At 44.0% G+C, this 21,695-nt stretch overlaps 1 protein-coding gene across 1 annotated transcript in view; it reads left to right on the forward strand.

Annotated features, from left to right (window-relative positions):
- The window catches only part of MALRD1 (MAM and LDL receptor class A domain containing 1), a 298,997-nt gene that overhangs the window by 103,732 nt on the left and 173,570 nt on the right, over positions 1 to 21,695 (forward strand). The window contains exons 23-24 of the mRNA XM_081996518.1: positions 17,803 to 17,959; positions 21,392 to 21,502. Of these exons, the coding sequence (XP_081852644.1) occupies positions 17,803 to 17,959; positions 21,392 to 21,502 (268 nt within the window). The remainder of the gene's footprint in view (positions 1 to 17,802; positions 17,960 to 21,391; positions 21,503 to 21,695) is intronic.

Consider the following 21,695-nt stretch of genomic DNA (forward strand, 5'->3'; position numbering starts at 1 on the left):
TAGGATGCCAGAGCATGGGATTAATCTCATAATGAAAATACATTAAACTGTGAATAATTTAATCATTGTGTGTGGGTAAAACTCTCCCAGCACTTTTTCTTTCTGGAATTCATATCTATTATGTAAAACAAGGCATCAAAGTTGTACGCAAAGCTTTATGTGGTATGCTTCTATCATGGTCAAAGATAGCAAGTTTCTTTTGGAATTCAGACTCTTAGAGTCTAATAATAAATATAATGCACTTCAATTTAGTGCAAGAATTCCTTCTCACATTTGTGGTGATCTTCTTTGGAGCACCTTTCTAAACTGAGTGCCCAATTACAGGTCTCAGTATGTGGCTTGTGCTTTGGTATGTTAAACACCTTTGTTTATGTTCAGTTTTAATTAATCATTGAAGCTCAATCCTGGGTTCGTGTGCCAAAGTTTAGATGCTCAAGGTAGAAAATTTTGTCTCTAGCACTGCGCAAAGAACTAGCTTTGACATCCAGGAATTTACAGACAGTTGTCTGTAAACACAGCTAGAGGATGACTTCTGCAATAGGAAATAGATCTATTATATCCTTTCAGAAAGCAGTCTTCCAAAAAATTTACGTCTACTTTGTTATGGCATGACAGTCATATTAATTTCACAGAATCACAGAATCACTAGGTTGGAAAGGACCTTCAAGATCATCAAGTCCAACCATTAATCCAGTGCCACCATGTCCCTTAAACCATGTCCTGAAGCACCACATCCACACGTTTTTTGAAAACTTCCAGAGATGGCGACTCCACCATGTCCCTGGGCAGCCTGTTCCAATGCCTGACCACCCTCTCAGTGAAGAAATTTTTCCTAATATCCAATCTAAACCTCCCCTGGCGCAACTTGAGGCCATTTCCTCTTGTCCTATCACTAGTTACTTGGGAGAAGAGACCAACACCCTCGTCGCCACAACCCCCTTTCAGATAGTTGTAGAGAGCGATAAGGTCTCCTCTCAGCCTCCTCTTCTCCAGACTGAACAACCCCAGTTCCCTCAGCCGCTCCCCATAAGACTTGTGCTCCAGACCCCTCACCAGCTTCGTTGCCCTTCTCTGGACACGCTCCAGCACCTCAACATCCTTCTTGTAGTGAGGGGCCCAAAACTGAACACAGTATTCAAGGTGCAGCCTCACCAGTGCTGAGTACAGGGGCACGATCGCTTCCCTACTCCTGCTGGCCACACTATTCCCGATACAGGCCAGGACGCTGTTGGCCTTCTTGGCCACCTGGGCACACTGCCGGCTCATGTTCAGCCGGCTGCCAACCAGCGCCCCCAGATCCCTTTCCGCCGGGCTGATCTCTAGCCACTCCTCCCCAAGCCTGTAGCATTGCATGGGGTTGTTGTGGCCAAAGTGCAGGACCCGGCCACTTGGCCTTATTAAAGCTCATACAGTTGGCCTCTGCCCATCGATCCAGCCTGTCCAGATCCCTCTGCAGAGCCCTCCTACCCTCCAGCAGATCAACACTCCCACCCAACTTGGTGTCATCTGAAAACTTACTGAGGGAGCACTCAATTCCCTCATCCAGATCATCAATAAAGATATTGAATAAGACCGGCCCCAGAACTGAGCCCTGGGGAACACCACTTGTGACCGGACGCCAGCTGGATTTAACGCCGTTCACCACAACTCTCTGGGCTTGGCCATCCAGACAGTTCCTCACCCAGCAAAGAGTAAACCTGTCTAAGCCACGAGCCGCCAGTTTCTCCAGGAGAATGCTGTGGGAGACAGTGTCAAAGGCTTTACTAAAGTCCAGGTAGACAACGTCCACAGTCTTTCCCTCATCCACTAGGCGGGTCACCTGGTCATAGAAGGAGATCAGGTTGGTCAAGCAGGACCTGCCTTTCATGAACCCATGCTGGCTGGGCCTGATCCTTTGGTTGTCCTGCAGGTGCCCTGTGAGAACTCTCAAGACCAACCGCTCCATAATCTTCCCCGGTCCTGAGGTCAGGCTGACAGGCCTGTAGTTCCCAGGATCCTCCTTCCGGCCTTTCTTGTAGACGGGCGTCACATTGGCAAGCCTCCAGTCTTCTGGGACCTCCCCTGTTAACCAGGACTGCTGATAAATGATGGAGAGTGGCTTGGCAAGCTCCTCTGCCAGCTCTCTCAGTACTCTCGGGTGGATCCCATCAGGCCCCATAGACTTGTGGGTGTCCAGGTGGTTTAGCATGTCCTTGACTGCTTCCTCCTGGATTATGAGGAGTACATTGTGCTCTCCATCCCCGTCTTCCAGCTCAGGGGGCTGAATAGCCTGCGGATACCTGGACTGGCTATTAAAGACTGAGGCAAAGAAGGCATTAAGTACCTCAGCCTTGTCCTCGTCCTTGGAGACAATGTTCCCCGCCATATCCAGTAGGGGATGGAGATTCTCCTTGCCTCTCTTTTTGTTAATATATTTGTAAAAACATTTTTTATTATCCTTTACTACTGTGGCCAGACTGAGCTCTAGCTGGGCTTTTGCCTTTCTAATTTTGTCCCTGCTTGACCTAACGAGATCCTTGTACTCTTCGTGAGTTGCCTGCCCCTTCTTCCAGAGATGATAAACTCTCCTCTTTTCCCTGAGTCCCAGCAAAATCTCCCTGTTCAGCCAGGCCGGTCGCCTTCCCCGCCAGCTCTTCTTACGGCACATGGGGACCGCCTGCTCCTGCGCCTTTAAGATTTCATTCTTGAAGAGTGTCGAACCTTCCTGGACCCCTTTGTCCTTCAGGACTGTCTCCCAAGGGACTCTCTCAATCAGTTACCTCAACAGGCCAAAGTCTGCCCTCCGGAAGTCCATGATAGCAGTTTTGCTGACCCCTCTCCTTACTTCCCTCACAACTGAGAATTCTATCATGTCGTGGTCGCTAAGCCCAAGACGGCCTCCGACCACCACATCTCTCACCAGTCCTTCTCTGTAAACAGCAGGTCCAGTAAGGCACCTCCCCTGGTGGGCTCGCTCACTCACAAGCTGCGTCAGGAAGTTATCCTCCACACACTCCAGGAACCTCCCAGATTGTTTCCTCTCTGCCGTGTTATACTTCCAGCAGATGTCCGGTAGGTTGAAGTCCCCCACAAGAACAAGGGCCAGCGAATGCGAGACCTCCGCCAGTCGCTTATAGAATGTCTCATCTGTCTCTTCATCCTGGTTGGGTGGTCTAAAACAGACTCCCAGCAGGATATCTGCCTTGCTGGCCTTCCCCCTCATCCTTACCCATAGGCACTTAACTTGGTCATCACAATCATTGAGCTCTATACAATCAAAACTCTCCCTAACATACAGAGACACTCCACTGCCTCTCCTGCCTTGCCTATACCTTATGAAGTGCTTATAGCCATGCACTGCAGCACTCCAGTCATGAGAATCATCCCACCGTGTTTCTGTGATGGCAACTACGTCATAGCTGTCGCGCTGCACAATGGCTTCCAGCTCCTCCTGTTTGGTGCCCATGCTGCGTGCATTGGTGTAGATGCACCTGAGCTGGGCTATCGATTTCAACTCTGGCACGTTGAACCTACCCTTAGGTTCAACTCTAGTGAGCCTGGTTTTATCCCCTCCCCCCTCCAAATCTAGTTTAAAGCCCTCTTGATGAGGCCTGCCAGCTTGTAAGCAAGAATCCTTTTGCCCCTTGGTGTCAGTTGCACTCCATCAGCTGCGAGGAGGCCCGGTGCCATGTAAACCGCCCCGTGGTCAAAAAACACAAAATTCTGATGACGGCACCAGCCCCTAAGCCATGTGTTGACCAGGTGTGCTTTCCTGTTCCTTTCAGCGTTCTTCCCTGTCACTGAAAGGATTGATGAAAACACTACCTGTGCTCCCGCTCCATTGACCAGTTGCCCCAGTGCTCTCAAGTCCTTTTTGACTGCCTTCGGGCTTCTTAGCGCAACCTCATCGTTGCCAACCTGCATGACCAACAGTGGGTAGTAATCAGTGGGCCGAACCAGACCAGGGAGTTTCCTGGTGACATCTCTCACCCAGGCCCCAGGGAGGCAGCAGACTTCCCTGTGAGTTGGGTCTGGTCGACATATTGGGCCCTTTGTACCCCTCAGAAGGGAGTCGCCTACGACAATCACCCTCCTTTTTTTCTTAACAGAGGACATTTTGATGCATGGGGCTGGTTGACTCACCCTAGGCACCCCCTTGGACTGACCTTCATCAGGGTCCTGTCCCTCACATTCCAGAGCCCCATACCTGTTGTGTAAGGGCAGCTGGGACGGTGAGGGAGGCCCGGAGGGAATTCGCCGACCTCTCTGAGGAGGGACCTGCTCCCATTTCCCTTCATCTCTTAGGTCCTCTCCTTCTGCCCGGCAGCAAGAGGACAGGGGATCCCTTGCTGCTTGTGGAGCCTCCACCAGCTGCCCCTGCTTCAGGGATGGCCGGTGCGGCTCCACCTACCTCTCTCTCTCGCACACTCCCTAATGCTCCTCAGCCTCTCCACTTCCTCTTTCAGCTCTGCTACGAGGCTGAGCAGGTCGCTCACCTGGTCGCACCGCACGCAGGTAGTGCCCCCGTGGGTCTCTGGAGCAACCGACAGGCTCAGGCACTCTTTGCAGCCGGATACTTGGACAGCCGCGTGCCAGAGCGGGAGCTCCGTCTGTGTCGCCACAGTCTTTCTGGCCCCGGTTTTCAGCCGAGTGGCGACCATGGCTGCGCCTCCTCTGGGAGGACGATGGCCACTTGTACTGTACCCCGCCCGCACGCCTCCCCTGCACGCCCTGCCCGCGCAGACTGACGCGCTACGCCCTCCTGACGCGCCACGCCCTGTTTGCCCGCCCTGTTCGCCGCACTCCGGGTCGCTCGCGCTCCCGGGGGCTGCTCTTGTAGGCGAGGGGTTTTGGCCGCCGCCGCCCTGGGCCCCGCCCACGCTGAGTCAGAGCTGCCGCTCGTTAGGAGCCCGCTCCGCCGGCCGGGGTCGGGGAGGGGAAGCTGGGGCACTCTCTCGCTCCCTGTGCTGCCGCCTTCGCGGTTTGGCCGCTTCGGGAAGGCTCCCCCGGCGCGATCCTTCGCTCCGTAGCCCTTCGCCTCGGTGGCTTCATTTTTTCATTCTGAGTTTATTATGCATTAATGTTAAATGTTAACAGACATGGGAGGTTACTAGGTAAAAAATATGTTTCAAATCATGATAAAAGAACTTACTTTTTTTGGAATTACCACTATTTGAAATTAAATTTATCACATATTGATGTAACTGAAGATCTGCATTCCTGACCACTATTTGCTTTCAGTTCCTTTTTAATTTTTTAAATGTTTATAGAATTGCTTAAATTTAATTGAAAAAAAATCCTTCCTTTTTTATATTTCTAGTTGATAAATACAGATTTGAGTTACTGACTACTTAAAACTTATTAATAGCTAAATTATTAGACGTGTTCAGTGGAGAAAAATCTTTCAGGTTATCTGAGTTCTTACTGTCCTCTAAGATTACTGGAAGTTACAGGTTTTATAACACTTTAATTTTGTGCATAGATTCTTTTTTTCCTTTATTCAGGAAAGAACCCTGTTGAAGCCAATGAATATGTTATGTGTAAGTCCCTACAACACAGGGTCTGTAAAAGATCTTTTCATATGTTATGATCTGTAATAGGCCATCCTATATTATCTACAGAAGGATAAGTAGTCAAACTATTTCTGGTGCAGACACCGAATATCTAACAAATACAGATACTAAAGAAACAAGGTAATTTTTTCTCATTCTCCTTCTCTCTTCTCATAAAACTTCTCACCTTTCCTAGGGAAGTGTGCTCTGCCACATTTCTTTTAGTTTCACAGTCATTATACATCTTGAGTAAAATCTTGGCCGCTGTCCAGAGACTACCCTCTCCTTCCTACATGTGTTGCCTTCTGGCTAAAATAATGGGCATAGAATCATAGAATAGTTTGGGTTGGAAGGGACCTTTAAATGACATCTAAGTCAACCCCCCCCCTGCAATGAGCAGGGACATCTTCAACTAGATCAGGTTGCTCAGAGCCCTGTCCAACCTGACCTTGAATGTTTCCGGGGTGGGGCATCTCCCACCTCTCTGGGCAACCTGCTCCAGTGTTTCACCACTGTGGTGGGTTGACCTTGGCTGGATGCCAAGTGCCCGCCAAAGCCACTCTATCGCTCCCCTTAGCTGTGCAGGGGAGAGAAAATTTAATGAAAAGCTTGTGGGTCGAGATAAGGACCTCCGTGGCTCCACCATGGACCTCCATTGGGCTGCAGGGGGATAGCCTGCCTGACTGTGTTCTTCACCACCGGCAGCAGGGGAATCTCTCCTCTGGAGCACCTCCTTCTTCGCTGACCTTGGTGTCTGCAGAGTTGTTTCTCTCACATATTCTCACTCCTGTCTCTTGCTGCAGTTGTGCAGTTTGGGTTCCACCCCCTCGCCCTACCCTTCTGCAATATGTTATCCCAGACGTGCTACTACTGTTGCCAGTTGGCTCAGCCTTGGCCATCAGTGGGTCCATCCTGGAGATGGCTGGCATTGGCTCTATTTGACATAGGGGAAGCTTCTAGCAGGTTCTCACAGTAACCACCCCTGTAACTCCCCTGCTGCCAAAACCTTGCTATGCAAACCAAATAAAACCACCATGATTGTAAAAAATTTTTTCCTTAGATCTAGTCTAAGTCTATCCTCTTTTAGTTTAAAACCATCACCCTTTGTCATTTTGCTACAGCCCCTGCTAAAAAGTCTGTCCTTATCTTTCTTAGAAGCCCCCCTTAAGTACTGGAAGGCTGCAGTAAGGTCTGCCTGGAGCCTTCTCTTCTCCAGGCTGAACAACCCCAACTGTCTCAGCCTGTCCTCATAGGAGAGGTGTTCCATCCCTCTGATCATCTTTGTGGCCCTCTGCACTTGTTCCAACAGGTCCATGTCTTTCCTGTGCTTGTGGCCCCAGAGCTGGGCGCAGTACTCCAGGTGGGGTCTCACCAGAGCAGAGGGGCAGAATCCCCTCCCTCAACCTGCTGGCCATGCTTCTTCTGATGCAGCCCAGGATACAGCTTCTCATCCACCAGTACCCCCAAGTCCTTCTCGGCAGGGATGCTCTCAATCCCTTCATCCCCCAGCCTGTATTGATACCAGGGGTTGCCCCAACCCAGGTGCAGAACCCTGCAGTTGGCCTTGTTGAACCTCATGAGGTTCACATGGGCCTATTCCTTGAGCTTGTCCAGATCCCTGTCAATGGCTTCCCATTCCTCAGGTGTGTCAACCACACCACTGAGCTTGTTATCATCTGCAAACTTACTGAGGGTGCACTCAATCCCACTATCTATGTCATTGATGAAGATATTAAATATGGGCCCCTGAGGGACACCACTCATCACTGATCTCCATCTGGACATTGAGCTGTTGACACCTACGCTCTGGATGCGACCGTCCAACCAATTCCTCATCCACCCAACAGTCCACCCATCAAAACCCTCTCTCTCCAATTTAGAGAGATGAATTGTGTGGGGACTGTGTCAAACACCTTACAGAAGTCCAGATAAATGACATTGGTAGTTCTTCTCTTGTCCAATGGTGTGGTCACTGGGTTGGTCAGGCAGGACTTGCCCATGGCGAAGCCATACTGGCTGTCTCGAATCACCTTACTGTCCACTGTATGCCTTAGCATACCTTCTAGGAGGATCTGTTCCCTGATCTTCCCAGGCACAGAGGTGAGGCTGACAGGTCGGTAGTTCCCAGGGTCCTTGCTACTTTTTCTCAAAATGGATTCAATGTTTCCCTTTTTCCAGTCTCCAGAGACTTTACCTGACTACCGTGACTTGAGAGATGTGGGAAGAGAGGTTGCCAGTGAAAACTCATGCAAAGAAGTTGTTGAGTACCTCAGCCTTCTCCTCATCTGTTGTTACCAGTCTGACAGTCTTGCTCATCAAGGGGGTACGCTTTCTTTGACCTTCTTTTTCTGCCTGACATACCTGTAGAAGCCCTTCTTATTCTCTGCATCCCTTGCCAATCTCAGCTCCAGCTGCACCTTGGCCTTTCTGACCCCATCCCTTACATAACCAGGCAGTGTCCCTGTATCCCTCCCCAGGATACCTGTCCCTGCTTCCATTGCCTGTGAATATCATTCTTGCCCTTTAGTTTGCCCATCAGGTCTCCACTCAGCCATGCTGGCCTCTTGCCTTCCTTGCCTGATTTCTTACACCAGAGGATCAAAAGCTCTTGCACTCTGTGGAAAGCGTCCTTAAAGATTTGCCAACTCTGTTCTGCGACAACACCTGTGTGCGGTGCGACCAGGTGAGCGATCTGCTCAGCCTGAGGCAGAGCTGAAAGAGGAAGTGGAGAGGCTGAGGAGCATCAGGGAGTGTGGGAGGGAGATAGATTGGTGGCCTGAGGCAGGGGCAGCCGGTGGAGGCTCCACAAGCAGCAGGGGATCCCTCCCTCTTGCTGCCAGGCAGAAGGAGGGGACCTAAGAGATGAGGGAGAATAGAAGCAGGTCCCTGCTCGCAGCAGCTGGTGAATCCCTTCCCGGCCTCCCTCACTGTCCCAGCTACCCTTACACAACAGATATGAGGCTCTGGAACCTGAGGGACAGGTACATGAGGACCCTGATGAAGGTCCATCCAGGGGGTTGCCTAGGGTGAGTCAGCCAGCCCCATGCATCAAGACAACCTCTGTTAAGAAAAAGAGGAGGGTAATTGTCGTAGACGACTCCCTTCTGAGGGGTACAGAGGGCCCAATATGACGACTGGACCCAACCCACAGGGAAGTCTGCTGCCTCCCTGGGGCCTGGGTGAGAGATGTCACCAGGACACTCCCTGGTCTGGTTCAACCCACTGATTACTACCCGCTGTTGGTCCTACAGGTTGGCTGAAAGGAATAGGAAAGCACACTTGGTCAACACATGGCTCAGGGGCTGGTGCTGTCAGCAGAATTTTGGGTTTTTTGACCATGGGGTTTACACGGCACCAGGCCTCCTGGCAGCAGATGGAGTGCAACTGTCTCCAAGGGTCAAAAGGATTCTTGCTTACAAGCTGGCAGGCCTCATCAAGAGGGCTTTAAACTAGATTTGAAGGCGGAAGGAGATAAAACAAGGCTCACTAGAGATGAGCCTAAGGGTGGCATGCCGGAGTTGGGGCTGAAATTGATAGCCCAGCTCAAGCGCACCTACACCAATGCACGCAGCATGGGCACCTAACAGAAGGAGCTGGAAGCCATTGTGCAGCAGGACAGTTATGATGTAGTTGCCATCACAGAAACACGGTGGGATGATTCTCATGACTGGAGTGCTGCAGTGCATGGCTATAAGCTCTTCATAAGGTATAGGCAAGGCAGGAGAGGCAGTGGAGTGTCTCTGTATGTTAGGGAGAGTTTTGATTGTATAGAGCTCAATGATTGTGATGACCAAGTTAAGTGCCTATGGGTAAGGATGAGGGGGAAGGCCAGCAAGGCAGATATCCTGCTGGGAGTTTGTTATAGACCATCTAACCAGGATAAAGAGGCAGATGATACATTCTATAAGTGACTGGCAGAAGTCTCGCATTCGCTAGCCCTTGTTCTTGCAGGGGACTTCAATCTACCTGACATCTGCTGGAAGTATAACACAGCAGAGAGGAAACAGTCTAGGAGGTTCCTGGAGTGTGTGGAGGATAACTTTCTGACACAGCTGGTACGTGAGCCCACCAGGGGAGGTGCCTTGCTTGACCTGCTGTTTACAAACAGAGAAGGACTGGTGGGAGATGTGATGGTCAGAGGCCGTCTTGGGCTTAGTGACCATGAAATGATAGAGTTCTCAATTCTGAGTGAAGTAAGGAGAGGGGTCAGCAAAACTGCTACCACGTACTTCCAGAGGGCAGACTTCGGCCTGTTGAGGTAACTGGTTGAGAGAGTCCCTTGGGAGATAGTCCTGAAGGGCAAAAGGGTCCAGGAAGGCTGGACAGTCTTCAGGAAGGAAATGTTAAAAGCGCAGGAGCAGGCGGTCCCCATGTGCTGTAAGAAGAGCTGATGGGGAAGATGACGGGCCTGGCTGAACAGGAAGCTTTTGCTGTGTCTCAGGGAAAGCTGCCCAGTGGAAAAGGACCTGGGGGTGCTGGTTGACAACCGGCTGAATATGAGCCGGCAGCGTGCCCAGGTGGCCAAGAAGGCCAACAGCGTCCTGGCCTGTATCAGAAATAGTGTGGCCAGCAGGAGTAGGGAAGTGATTGTACCCCTGTACTCTGCACTGGTGAGGCCGCACCTGAATCCTGTGTTCAGTTTTGGGGTCCTCACTGCAAGAAGGACGTTGAGGTCCTTGAGCATGTCCAAAGAAGGGCAATGAAGCTGGTGAGGGGTCTGGAGCACAAGTCTTACAAGGAGCAGTTCAGGGAACTGGGCTTGTTCAGTCTGGAGAAGAGGAGACTGAGGGGAGACCTTATCGCTCTCTACAACTACCTGAAAGGGGATTGTGGTGACATGGCTGTTGGCCTCTTCTCCCAAGTAACTAGTGATAGGACGAGAGGGAATGGCCTCAAGTTGCACCAGGGGAGGTTTAGATTGGATATTAGGAAAAACTTCTTTACGGAGAGAGTGGTCAAGCATTGGAACAGGCTGCCCAGGGAGATGGTGGAGTCACCGTCTCTGGAAGTATTCAGAAAATGTGTGGATGTGGCACTTCAGGACATGGTTTAGGAGGCATGGTGGTGTTAGGTTAATGGTTGGACTTGATTATCTTGAAGGTACTTTTCAACCTTAATGATTCTGTGCTTCTGTGATTCTGTGCTCCCTTGTCCCTGAGGGCAGTTTCCCAGAGGGTCCTATTGACTAACTCCTTGAAGAGCTGGAAGTTTGCTTTCTTAAAATTCAGGGTCCTGATTTTACTCTTTGTCTACCCCCTATCTGTTAGACTGCAAACTCCACCAGTGCATGATCACTGCAGCCCAGGCTGCCTCCAATCTTGATGTCATCAGTTAGCTCACTTGCATTCGTGACCTACAGGTCCAATATCACATTGCCTGTGGTAGGGCTGTCTATTACTTGCCTTATAAATTATACTCAGTGCATTCAGGAGTCTCCTGGATTGCCTATAGTTCGCTGTGCTACTTTTCCAGTCGATGTTGGGGTGGTTGAAGTCCCCCAACAGGACAAGAGCCTGCGAGCATGATGCCTTCTGTAGCTGGAGTAAGAAGGTTTCATCAATAGGCTCCCCTTGATTGGGCACCAACCACAAGGTTCCCTTTGTTGCCTCGGTCTCTGATTCTTAGCCATAAGCTTTCAACCTTCTCGTGGCCATTCTTCAGACACAGCTTTTCACACTATCCATTTTTTGATGTAGAGGGCAGCACCTCTGCCCTTCCTTTCTTGTCTGTCCCTTCCAGACAGTGTGTAGCCATCAATAACCACGCTCCAGTAGTGAGATTCCTCCCACCAAGTTTCAGTAATGGCAACCAGACTGTAGCTTTCTAGCAGCACGGTGGCTTCCAGCTCCTCTTGCTTATTGCCCATGTTGCGTGCATTGGTGTAGAGGCACTTCAGCTGGGCTGTTGGCCATCACCATCTTAGAGGAATTCCCCTTAATTCCTTTGAGGTCTTTCACTGGTGTTTCCCTTTTGGTTCCTATTACCTTGGGAGTTCCTGGCTCATCTCTGTAAGACCTAAAGTGTGCTGCAGTGTAGTCAGCATGTCTCAGAGCAACAGGCTGAGGGCCCTCACTAATACCCTGTCCCTTGAACTTTGTCTTGTCATAGAATCATCGAATCATTAAGGTTGGAAAGGACCTCTAAGATCATCAAGTCCAACCATCAGTCTGGGCAAGCCTGATATTATGCCCTTCCCCCTTAAAGTCTAGTTTAAATCTCTGTCAGTGAGTCCCACTAGCTTGTGAGCAAAGACCCCCTTCCCTGTTTGAGGAAGGTGAATCACATCTGATGCCAGCAAGTCTGGTGCTATGTCGGGAATCCCGTTATCCAAAAACCCAAAACTGTGGCGGTGACACCAGTCATGGAGCCATGTATTAATAGACTGGGCTCATCTGTTTCTTCCGATGTCGCTGACTGCAACTGGAAGGAGAGAGGAAAAAGTAATCCGTGCTCCAGATTCCTTTACCAACTGTCCCAAGGCCCTGAAGTCTCTTTTGATCACCCTTGGATTACAGGTTGTGGCTTCTTCTCCACCACATAGAAGAGCAGTAGTAATGGCATAAGAACATAATGGGCAGTGCATTGAGTAGCTGTTACCCAGAGTATAAAGGTGGTAAATTTCTTCTTGAATGAGTGCTTGAATATTAAAGTCCCTTTCACTTCTGAAATTTTTTAACATCTTTTTGTGATTTCTACAGATGCAGTGCTGATGGAACTGTTAAGGTTTGCTTTTTTTTTTTTTAAACAGAAGGCTTACTCTTTCTGTATATTTCTATAATACAGTCTGTAATATTTCTGTATTGCTTCTACCCACCTTTCAGCAGTTTCTCACCTTCAAGCCAAATTTCAAGTAAACAGTGTACACGTCTCCCATTTTACAGTTAATATATTGAAGTTACATCCGACTCTATAAGGACACATACAAAGATAAAGATTAATCCTTTCTTGTATCTTTGCCTGTTTTCTTGAGAATATGGTAATAATAGTGACTTTTGGATGCTTTATATTTCTCTTGCAGCCTTTGTTGTCAATGCTAGAAAATATGAAAAGTTAGCAGCTTTTAAAAGTTTTTTAATATAGACTTTTATTTTTATACCTCCTTAAATTTTTACTAGAATTTTCATATCATCTGGTTTCTGACACTATAAACAAGAAATAATAGGAATCAACATAAAATGAAGCTAGCGTGATGGAAAAGTCAAAGTATCACAGTTTACAACCATCTTGTGTCAAATGTATAAGGCATTAAAATACCAGTATTATACTCTGATGACAAAGTACAAGAGAAAAATGACACCAATACAAATATTTTTCATAAATATGTTTGTTAGGAAGAAAAAGGGGAGAATGTAACTCACTCTTAGCTAATGAAGCAATAATCTAAAGATTTTTCTCAGAAATCTTTTGATGAAATGTTTTCTGACTAGGAAATCCTAGCTAATATAAAACTAAAATTCTCCTGCAAATATCTTAACTTTGGCAAAATTTTTGTCAACTGGTTACATATGCTCTTGGAGGAAAGGGAATAGATAGAGAAGGGACTGATCTCCCCCAGCTCCACTACCCTATGCATAAGGGATGCATAGGATGTGATAAATGCAAAATGAAGCCACTGCCTTGTCCTATTTAAACCATCAACTTGAGCTTTGATGGCCCACATTTTTCTGATATGTCTGGTATCCTGCAATCCTTCCCCTTTGGTCAAGAGAGTGCTGCTTCTGGGTGTCATCTAGTGCCTTACTGTTTTTTTGACCACTAGTTTGGGGTTTCTCTCTGTACAGAAACACATCTGGACTAATAGCAGGTCACCAACTTGGCAGATCCTGGACAGAAGGTGTTGGAGAGCTGAAGAATAATGCTTTAAATGCATGATAGGTCCAACATGTCTATGGGGCTGTGATTTACTATAGAGATGCTCCACACTGTTTATGGACATATGTATCCAGGAAAAATGGAAAGGAATGTGGGAGCTGCTGCTGTTTGAATTTCAAATTGTAGTATGGTGTGCTAGTCATTGGGATGCTTATCCCTTTAAGGAAGTGGAAATTACCCTCTCTGGTTTGCCTTTTTTGTTTGCTTGCTTTTCTCATTATTGTGGAGATTTGGAAGGAAATCAGAACTCTCTAATGAAATGGAGTTGTATGTTTTCTAACCAGATTTAGTTTTCACTCTAAATGAAAAATAAAGAGTAAAAAGTATTTTATAAGTCCATCTAAGTGCTTAATCAGGGATTCTCAAACAATTTGTAGAAGATACATAGATGAATTAACACCTTAAAAAGTGAGAGACGTCCAACAATTAATTAAATCAGAGCTCCAACATTCTGTATGGGAAAGGTCAGCTGATTAATTTTTTATCCACTTTCAGATATTACAACAATAGACAATTACTACTGTGAAATGAGTAATTCACAGCATGATACTTGATAACACTACTGGATTTAAGCTGGGCCTAATTTTTTTGATAGGCCTCCACCTTTTTTTTAACACACCTAATCTTTCCCTCAATACTAATTCTCCTTTAGCATTTTCAGTTCCCTGTTTTCTTCTGAATGCTTTAAAGGGGGAAATAGAGTTAAGAGTATTTTTTGTATATCCATTCTTTGCTAACTATGTTTTAAAGGATCCTTGAAATACTAAACTATTAACAAAGTCAAGTATGGAAATGTAGCTCAGTTGCTTATGTTGAATTTTTAATATTCATTAAAATGTTGTGAATTTCCCTCTGAAATTAATCAGGATTATCGCACTGGCATTATAATTTCTCTATATAGGGAACGCTTGCAGTACAGAGGTAAAATTAATTATTTTCAAAGGGTAAATATCAAGATTTTAATGACACATACTGTAGCTGCCAACTAAGAGGTTTTCCACGGGATAATTTTCCAAATGAGCCTGAGATCTTGCAGGTACTGGCAGGGGAGCATGCATATATTCTGCTGAATTTTGGCACTTACATAAGATCTACATTGAAAGCCAGATTTGTTCACTCTTACACATGTTGAACAATATCTTGTTTTACACTTGTTACCATGGGCTTCTTGAGGTCTCACGTGGAAAAAAAAAAAAAAGGAAAAAAGGAAAAAAAGGAGAGTGCTTTTATGGAATAGGAATTTAAGGAGGGGTCATGTGGTTAAATCACACAATGAAGAAACTACTACCTTGGCTGAAGATCACTCAAAGAACAAAGATGGGGGGTGAGGAGGGGAGCAACTTCTGAGCAGAGTAAGAGAGACTGATAATTTAGGTTTATGGAAAGTTTTGGAATACCTTGTGACTGTATACATGTAGGCCAGCTAAAAATATTTTACTTCAAAAGTCGCAGCTCAACAAATTGAACAGATGACTGCATGTCTGTTAACTGGCTCTGCTACAAAAGATGTGTCCATAGAAGGTTCAGGTCCTCTAGCATGTAAACTATATGCAAACAGAATGATTTCTTGTTATTTTCTTCAAATTCTTCCCCCTACAGAATGCACGTCTCCCTGTAAATTCCACACAGGTTGCTATACTGGGCAGCTTGAAGAATTCGAGACAGAGAGATTGCTTTGCTCTGTGAACAAACACTGTGCAAGTTAATGTCAGCTACAGACACTAGAAGAAAGCTTTCCTTTTAAAAAACATGGGTTAGGTCACAAATGTATCAGTAGTAGTCCTAACTAAAAATTTCCATGGTACGAGTGAAGGTGAAAAAGGATGCTTTGCACAAACTTATCCAACTCCTTCCGATCCTTCCATTTCCCCTTTCCCACACATCCTTAATATTCTTGTAATCACATACTGCCACCATGTTTAATGGCTAGCACTCCGTGAAGTGTATCATACCATTTCATCTGGTTTACTAGTTTTAGTTTTTAAATTATAGCAAACACTGAAACCAGAGCAAGAAAATTGCAATGATGCCTGCCTTCTTAGGAGCTGCTATGGAACCAGTAGTATCTAGGCAGAGATGTGATTTTGGTCTGCTTCAGGGCAAAGACATATCTGACAGAACACACCAAATAAGAGATGGATGTTTGAATTTCGTCATAGTACTGATTGTACCCTACCACTGTTTCAAACTAATCTCACTGAGATGCCTGGACATCATACTGAATACTCTGTGAAGTATGATGGCTCTAAGTGCTGTTGCTTTTCAGAGCTCTTTATCATCCTGTTTCTTACAGCCCTCTTGAATGCTATTGTAAATACAGCACTGACATTCTTAGACCAGTGAAGGCATGAGTTCCCAGTAGCAGAGTAAATTCAGAATTTTTAAATGTTTTTTCAAACCTTAAGAAAACTGGTTATTCTTTTGCCTCCAGGCAAGACTCTGGTAGAATACTCAGTGCCAAGGAAAAAAGAAACCAAAAATTACTACATTGAAATAACTATCAGAATTGTCTCTTATTTTCATCTACCAAAATACTTTCTGTAGTTTCACGTGGCTATAGCAGTTGCCTTTTTAATCCTTTTTTTCTGATGTGGCACTAGAGGAGGCAGAAGCCGTGCTCTGTGTAACAAGCAATGAACCAGCCACTGATTTGCAAAGATTTTTGAAGGGTTGTTTTGTGTCAATGGCTATTACTAGATTTTAATTTTCCTACGAAGCAAAAACTTAACAGTCTTAAACATCAAGAAAGAGAAAGAGATGGAAAATTATTTTCATTTAAATATAGCCTTAAGATCAACCACAGGTTACAGGAAGCATAAGGAGATACTCTGCGAAATACTTTGCCCTGGGCAAAAGGAAGATGAGGCTGTTTGCAGTCTATCAGTCTGTCCCTGGTCATATTAGAAACAAGTTACTGCATACATGATCCTAAGGATGAGTGGAATTAAAGGACTTCAGATCCTCAGAGGAAATTGCTTTGTGGGTACAGAGATAAAATTTGCCTGTTTCTAGCCTACTTTATATTATGTACTATAGTAGATAGAAAGTGCTGTTCCTAAAGTGACTGAATATACGGTGAAATCCAGTCTCTTCTTGACTTCCAGAGTACATGACAGGCCTTAATTAATATATGTTAAAGTATTTTGTGATTATTGAGTGTAAATTATTCTATACAGTAAATGTAATCTATTAATTTTGTTGCAACTTTGCAGTGATAAAACTGTATGTGCTGAATTCATAGGTTTTTTATCACACAGATTGGTACATATTGAGTTCAATATAGGCATTGCAATTTGAGGTAAATTGTGTCTAGATAAATAGTGATTTTTTTTTATTTTATAGCATGTTTTAAAGAAGCAATTTGCTTACAAGATTTCAAAGAAACTACAAAGAAAAAGTATCTTTTATAATATTTGTTTAATACTGCAGGGCTACTGCAGCAAAGACTGCATCAAACTGAGTTCTGACCACAGGCACCAAAGTCAAAAGAGTCCTTTAGACTGCTCTAAGTATAAAAACTTAGAGAGGACTGGTGAAAAAAACAAAGTTCTTGAATCTGCACCATCGAATTCCTGACACTTCCCTTTCAGCAGGACTTTCAGCCTGTGAACACCCTCTGGGCACCACGTTTCTCTCAGCAGTGCTTGCTGGCCATGGTCACTGCCTTCTCACAGTTGCAGTGGTGCAACTTTACAGAGCAGTTGCTCAGAGCTTGGCCAAACAGGAAAACTGAAAAGCAAGGAAAACCTAGTACTAGGACCTTTTTAAAAATTCAGGTCCCATCATCAGGTTTGTAAGCCCTTATTGGTAAGGTTCTTTCTTTTGAGAAGCACTGGGTTTGTAGCAGCTCCACTGAAAAGAACAGATTTTTGTCTTTGGTCAACAGCTGCTTTTTATTTTGAAAAGCAAGGTTTTTAGGAGCCAAATCTTAGCTATGCAAAACACTAAAATTGCACTTCTGGTCCCTCTGTACACTCAGAGTCTGATGCTTACTGCAAAGCCAGCCTCATCTTTCCCCGCCACGCAGGAGAAAGAATTTCACCCAGTATCTTGGATTTTCTTGACTTCAAGCTGGGATCAAACCCTCTGATTTTTCATGAGGAAAGAGTGTGGGAGGAAAACCCAGAGGCCCTCCAGACCTCATCTATACAACTGTGTGGGTAAAGGCTGACTTAAGCTCTGTATTTAGTTTTGCCAATCTCTGATATAAAAATACTAGCTGCCTTTTGAAGGGCTTTTTGAGATTCTGACTGCACACTGATAAACTAAAAGGCATTCAAATATACCAACAGAAGATGCTATATCTGTGTAAGGAAATATTACCATTTTAACTTTAACTAGAACTTAATTATGATTAAATGTTTTGTTTTAATAAAGTAAGTCCTTTCTCTCTGACCAGGTGCACTGAAGAAGGCTGGTATCTCTTCGCAGACAGTTCGAATGGAGAATTTGGTCACACAGCTGACATTGCTACCCCAGTCATCTCCCTTACGGGGCCCAAATGCAAAATCATATTCTGGAACCACATGAATGGTTCAACAATAGGTTCTTTGGAGGTACGGACATGTTCTTTGTTTTGGGTTGTTTTGGTTTTTTACTGCCCAAAATTGCTGTGAGAAAATTCATGCCTTGTCATTTAGTTTCATTAAAGCCTAGGCTGCTTTCAATATGTTATGATCTGAAGGAAGCATTAGCTTGAGTAAGCTGGGGAAAATGTAACTTTCTACAGCAATCAAAAATTATGACCGTTATAGACTTATCACAGTTGGAACTTTCGTACAGGAAGAAGACTTGTACTGCATAATACCCTTTGACACTGAAAAGTATCAGTAGATATTTGGCTGAATGTGAGAGCATGAAGAAAAGAAGTAATTGTATTAAAATTTGCTGTAAAATTTTGTAGAAACAGTTTATTCCTCAGAAAGTTTAGCATATATCTTTCAGCAATTAATGATATTAATGTAAGCAGCATTGAAATATTTCTAGGACATTAACTGTAACAAACTTTCTTACCCATACCCTTTTCTTCAGTCCAGTTAAAATAAAAGCACTTCTGTAAAGGAAACATAATTCATTCAGCAGCTTGTAGATCAAATGAGTCACTGTAAAGTGAATGAATAAAGTAGCAACGTTGTTCTCAATAATTTTTTTGCCACACATCTGAATAACTATAATGGGATTTCCCATAAACATTAAACAATAACTACAGCATCAGAACTAGATTGAAAAAACCACTTGGGATAAGTTACCCAGTCACCTGTGCACTCAGTATCAAATTGTGTGTGGCCAGTGCATGAGGATTTAATTGTACAAATAAATTCTTACTAGCTCAATTACTCTGAATAACAAATTATAATTAAAAAAGCTGCCAGAATTCAACTGTTTTGAAGGTTAAATTAAAATGTATGTTGATATTAGAACTGAAATCTAAGATGTGGTGTCCTTCACCCCATGCATGTGACTTGCAAGACGTTCAGAGGAAGCATGTTCTGTGTTTTCTTGAATCTTTCTTAAACAATTTTTTTAAATATCACTGAATTTCCCCCAAGTAAGTAAAGATCTTGCTAAGCTTCTTGGGAAGTAGTCAAATTTTAAATCATCAGAATTAGTGGGAAATCAGAGTATGAAAATGGTTTGTCCTCAGTTTTAGGACTTGGGACAGATCTATTTGCTTTGAGATATCTTTGCATTTACACCGAGTCCAGGGCTTTATGGTGTAGGAACGCATGTTAGTTGGAATCAGGTCCACAGAGTGTTTTGTAGAAATTAACAGCAAATTCTATGGAGCCATGCCCAGTATTACCACCACAAAAGGCAAATGTATATAGATCTTTTTTTTTCTCAGTTTCAACACAGAAGACTACAATTTCCCTCTGGTCCTTAACTGTTTTTTTCCCCCTCTCTATAACTTAATTGATTTTAAGATGTACCAAAGGAATATCATAAAACCTTTGCATTTTAAACATTGTAAATAATTACCTGGTTTCAATTGCTTAATTAAGCAATAAATAGTGAATGTAAGAATAACTCAGAATATAAAATTATTTAGGTAATTTATTATTTTTTTCTAAAGTTTCTAAATATTACATGAATGTGAATCTTTTCTGTGCTTAAAATCACTAAAGGCCTTTTATCCATCTCTTCCCCCAAGACTACTACATTTTTATTTAATTCACAAGTTTGGATTTTTGCATGTTAGTCTGCATCCATGCCACCAAATGTTTGCATGAATGACTGTCTTCCTATGTTTCTATGACTTTATTAAACATTGATTAGCTGTCAATTTATTGTGCAACCTCTGTTTGAATATTTGTTGGAACCTTTTTTGTCTGGTTTCTGCCCTCTGACTTGGCATGGGTAACTCTACCAAAGTATTAGATGTGCTTTTTCAATAACTTGCAATGTAGTCGAAACGCATAGGGCTTCAAGTGCATTAAGGTACAGGGAAGTCTTGGATTTTAATAGCACATAAATTTATGGGCATATTTAAATTATAACCTTTAGCATGCTATGATAGAAAATATGAATTTGTGATGAAGGACTTGGATTTATAATTTAGTAGGTAATTTACAGTGTAGGTAAAAGCATGTGTGTATGTGTCTATATAGTCACACACATCTCTATATTGATATAAATATATAGTTTGTATGTAAGTGTAAGAGAAACCTTTTCCTATTCAGCACCCTTTATTCTTTCAAATAATGTCTGTAATCCCTTTTTCACTCAATTTTGTTTTCCCTTAAATTCATGTCTTCTGTGGGCAGTTCTTGCCTATAAAGCCAAGTGTCATATTGTTTTTCTATTCAATTTAATATATTACACTTGTTTCTTCTGTTCCCCTGGAATGAAAGCTCTTCAGTGTGAGGATCTGCTGTTTGCTTGGCAGAACTTACCTGTTATGCAATATCATATACACGTATGGGACTGCATAAATTTTCAAAATAGCACTTCTTTTTTCATTAAGATGAAAAATGCCTGGGCTGCCTGAAGAAGATTACACAGAGTAGCAATAAATACTTGAAAGCAGAAGTGATCCAGACAACTGGTGGACTGACGTTTAGCTCTGCGAGTACTGGCTAGAGACACAGCTTGACACACTTCATGAAACACCCATCTTGTCATTATTGTCAGCTCAGTTGAATTTGGATGCCCAAGAGGTCAGAGCAAAGTATATTTAGGACTTCGTGCTCAATGTCAAAAAGTGTCAGTTTTCCCCAATTAAATGACTATTCAGGAGAGTAAGGGTATTTATGAGTCTTCCATTGCCCAAACAGATGAAATTTGGTCTTTAGAAGAAAAGAGCAAGTTTTATTTGTAGAAGAAAAACATTTCATAAAAATCAGAACAAGAAAATCTATGAACGCATGAACTAATATATTTTTCAGTGACTCTTGTTGTTAATGCTGTTTCCATGTTTTACAAATGGATCCCAACCCATTAATGAGCAATTTCTATCTGTGGCTAGCCACTCTGAATAAATTAATGGGATAAGTTAGTCCAGGTAAGGCTCTGGACTGAGTATGTTTATGAGGAGATACGAAAATATTAAAGCATTATTTTCTTAGAATAGTTGTTTTAGACTGGCAAATCCCTTTGCATCAGATAGGACATTAGGAAAAGGTCCTTCACTGAGAGTGTGGTCAGTTACTAGAACAAGCTTCACAGGGAAGTGGTCATGGCATAAAGCCTGTTAGAGTTCAAGGAGCATCTGGACAATGCTCTTAGTCATATGGTTTAGTTTTAGCTAGTCCTGCGAGGAGCAGGGAGTTGGACTCGATGATACTTATGAATCCCTGTCGTGGTTTAGCTGAAACCGGGACAGTCTCTTCCAACTCCAGAATTCTAAAGTTCTGTGATTCCATGATATTTAATGGTGGTATAGAGATAAGTTGTACAAGATACTCTCATACTCTTGTATAAAATTAAGGAACCTAAAGTGAATTGGTAACTGAAAGCTTTTTTGTGACCTAGAATTACTTCCTTTTTAGGTACTCTGTAAAACCAGTAATAAGACTTCTAAACTGTGGACTCAAAGTGGAAGCCAAGGTCCCCAATGGAACAGAGCAGAAGTGTTCTTAGGAATTCGTTCAAATTTTCAGGTATGTATTCCTGTATTATGTGCTCTCTAGACAGCTGTCTTTAGGTACTTCTATATTATGCATTCTTCACAGTCTCATTTCCCTTTTTGCCCCATATACATACTGTACCTCAAAAAGTCATCTTTTTGGCTGTCTGATCAGTTATCTGAGCTGGACACAAGTTTTTGGAAATTTCTCACTTCCCTTCAATCTC

This window comes from Phaethon aethereus (genome assembly GCF_964289735.1).
Source record: "Phaethon aethereus genome assembly, chromosome: 2".
Classification (NCBI taxonomy): domain Eukaryota; kingdom Metazoa; phylum Chordata; class Aves; order Phaethontiformes; family Phaethontidae; genus Phaethon; species Phaethon aethereus.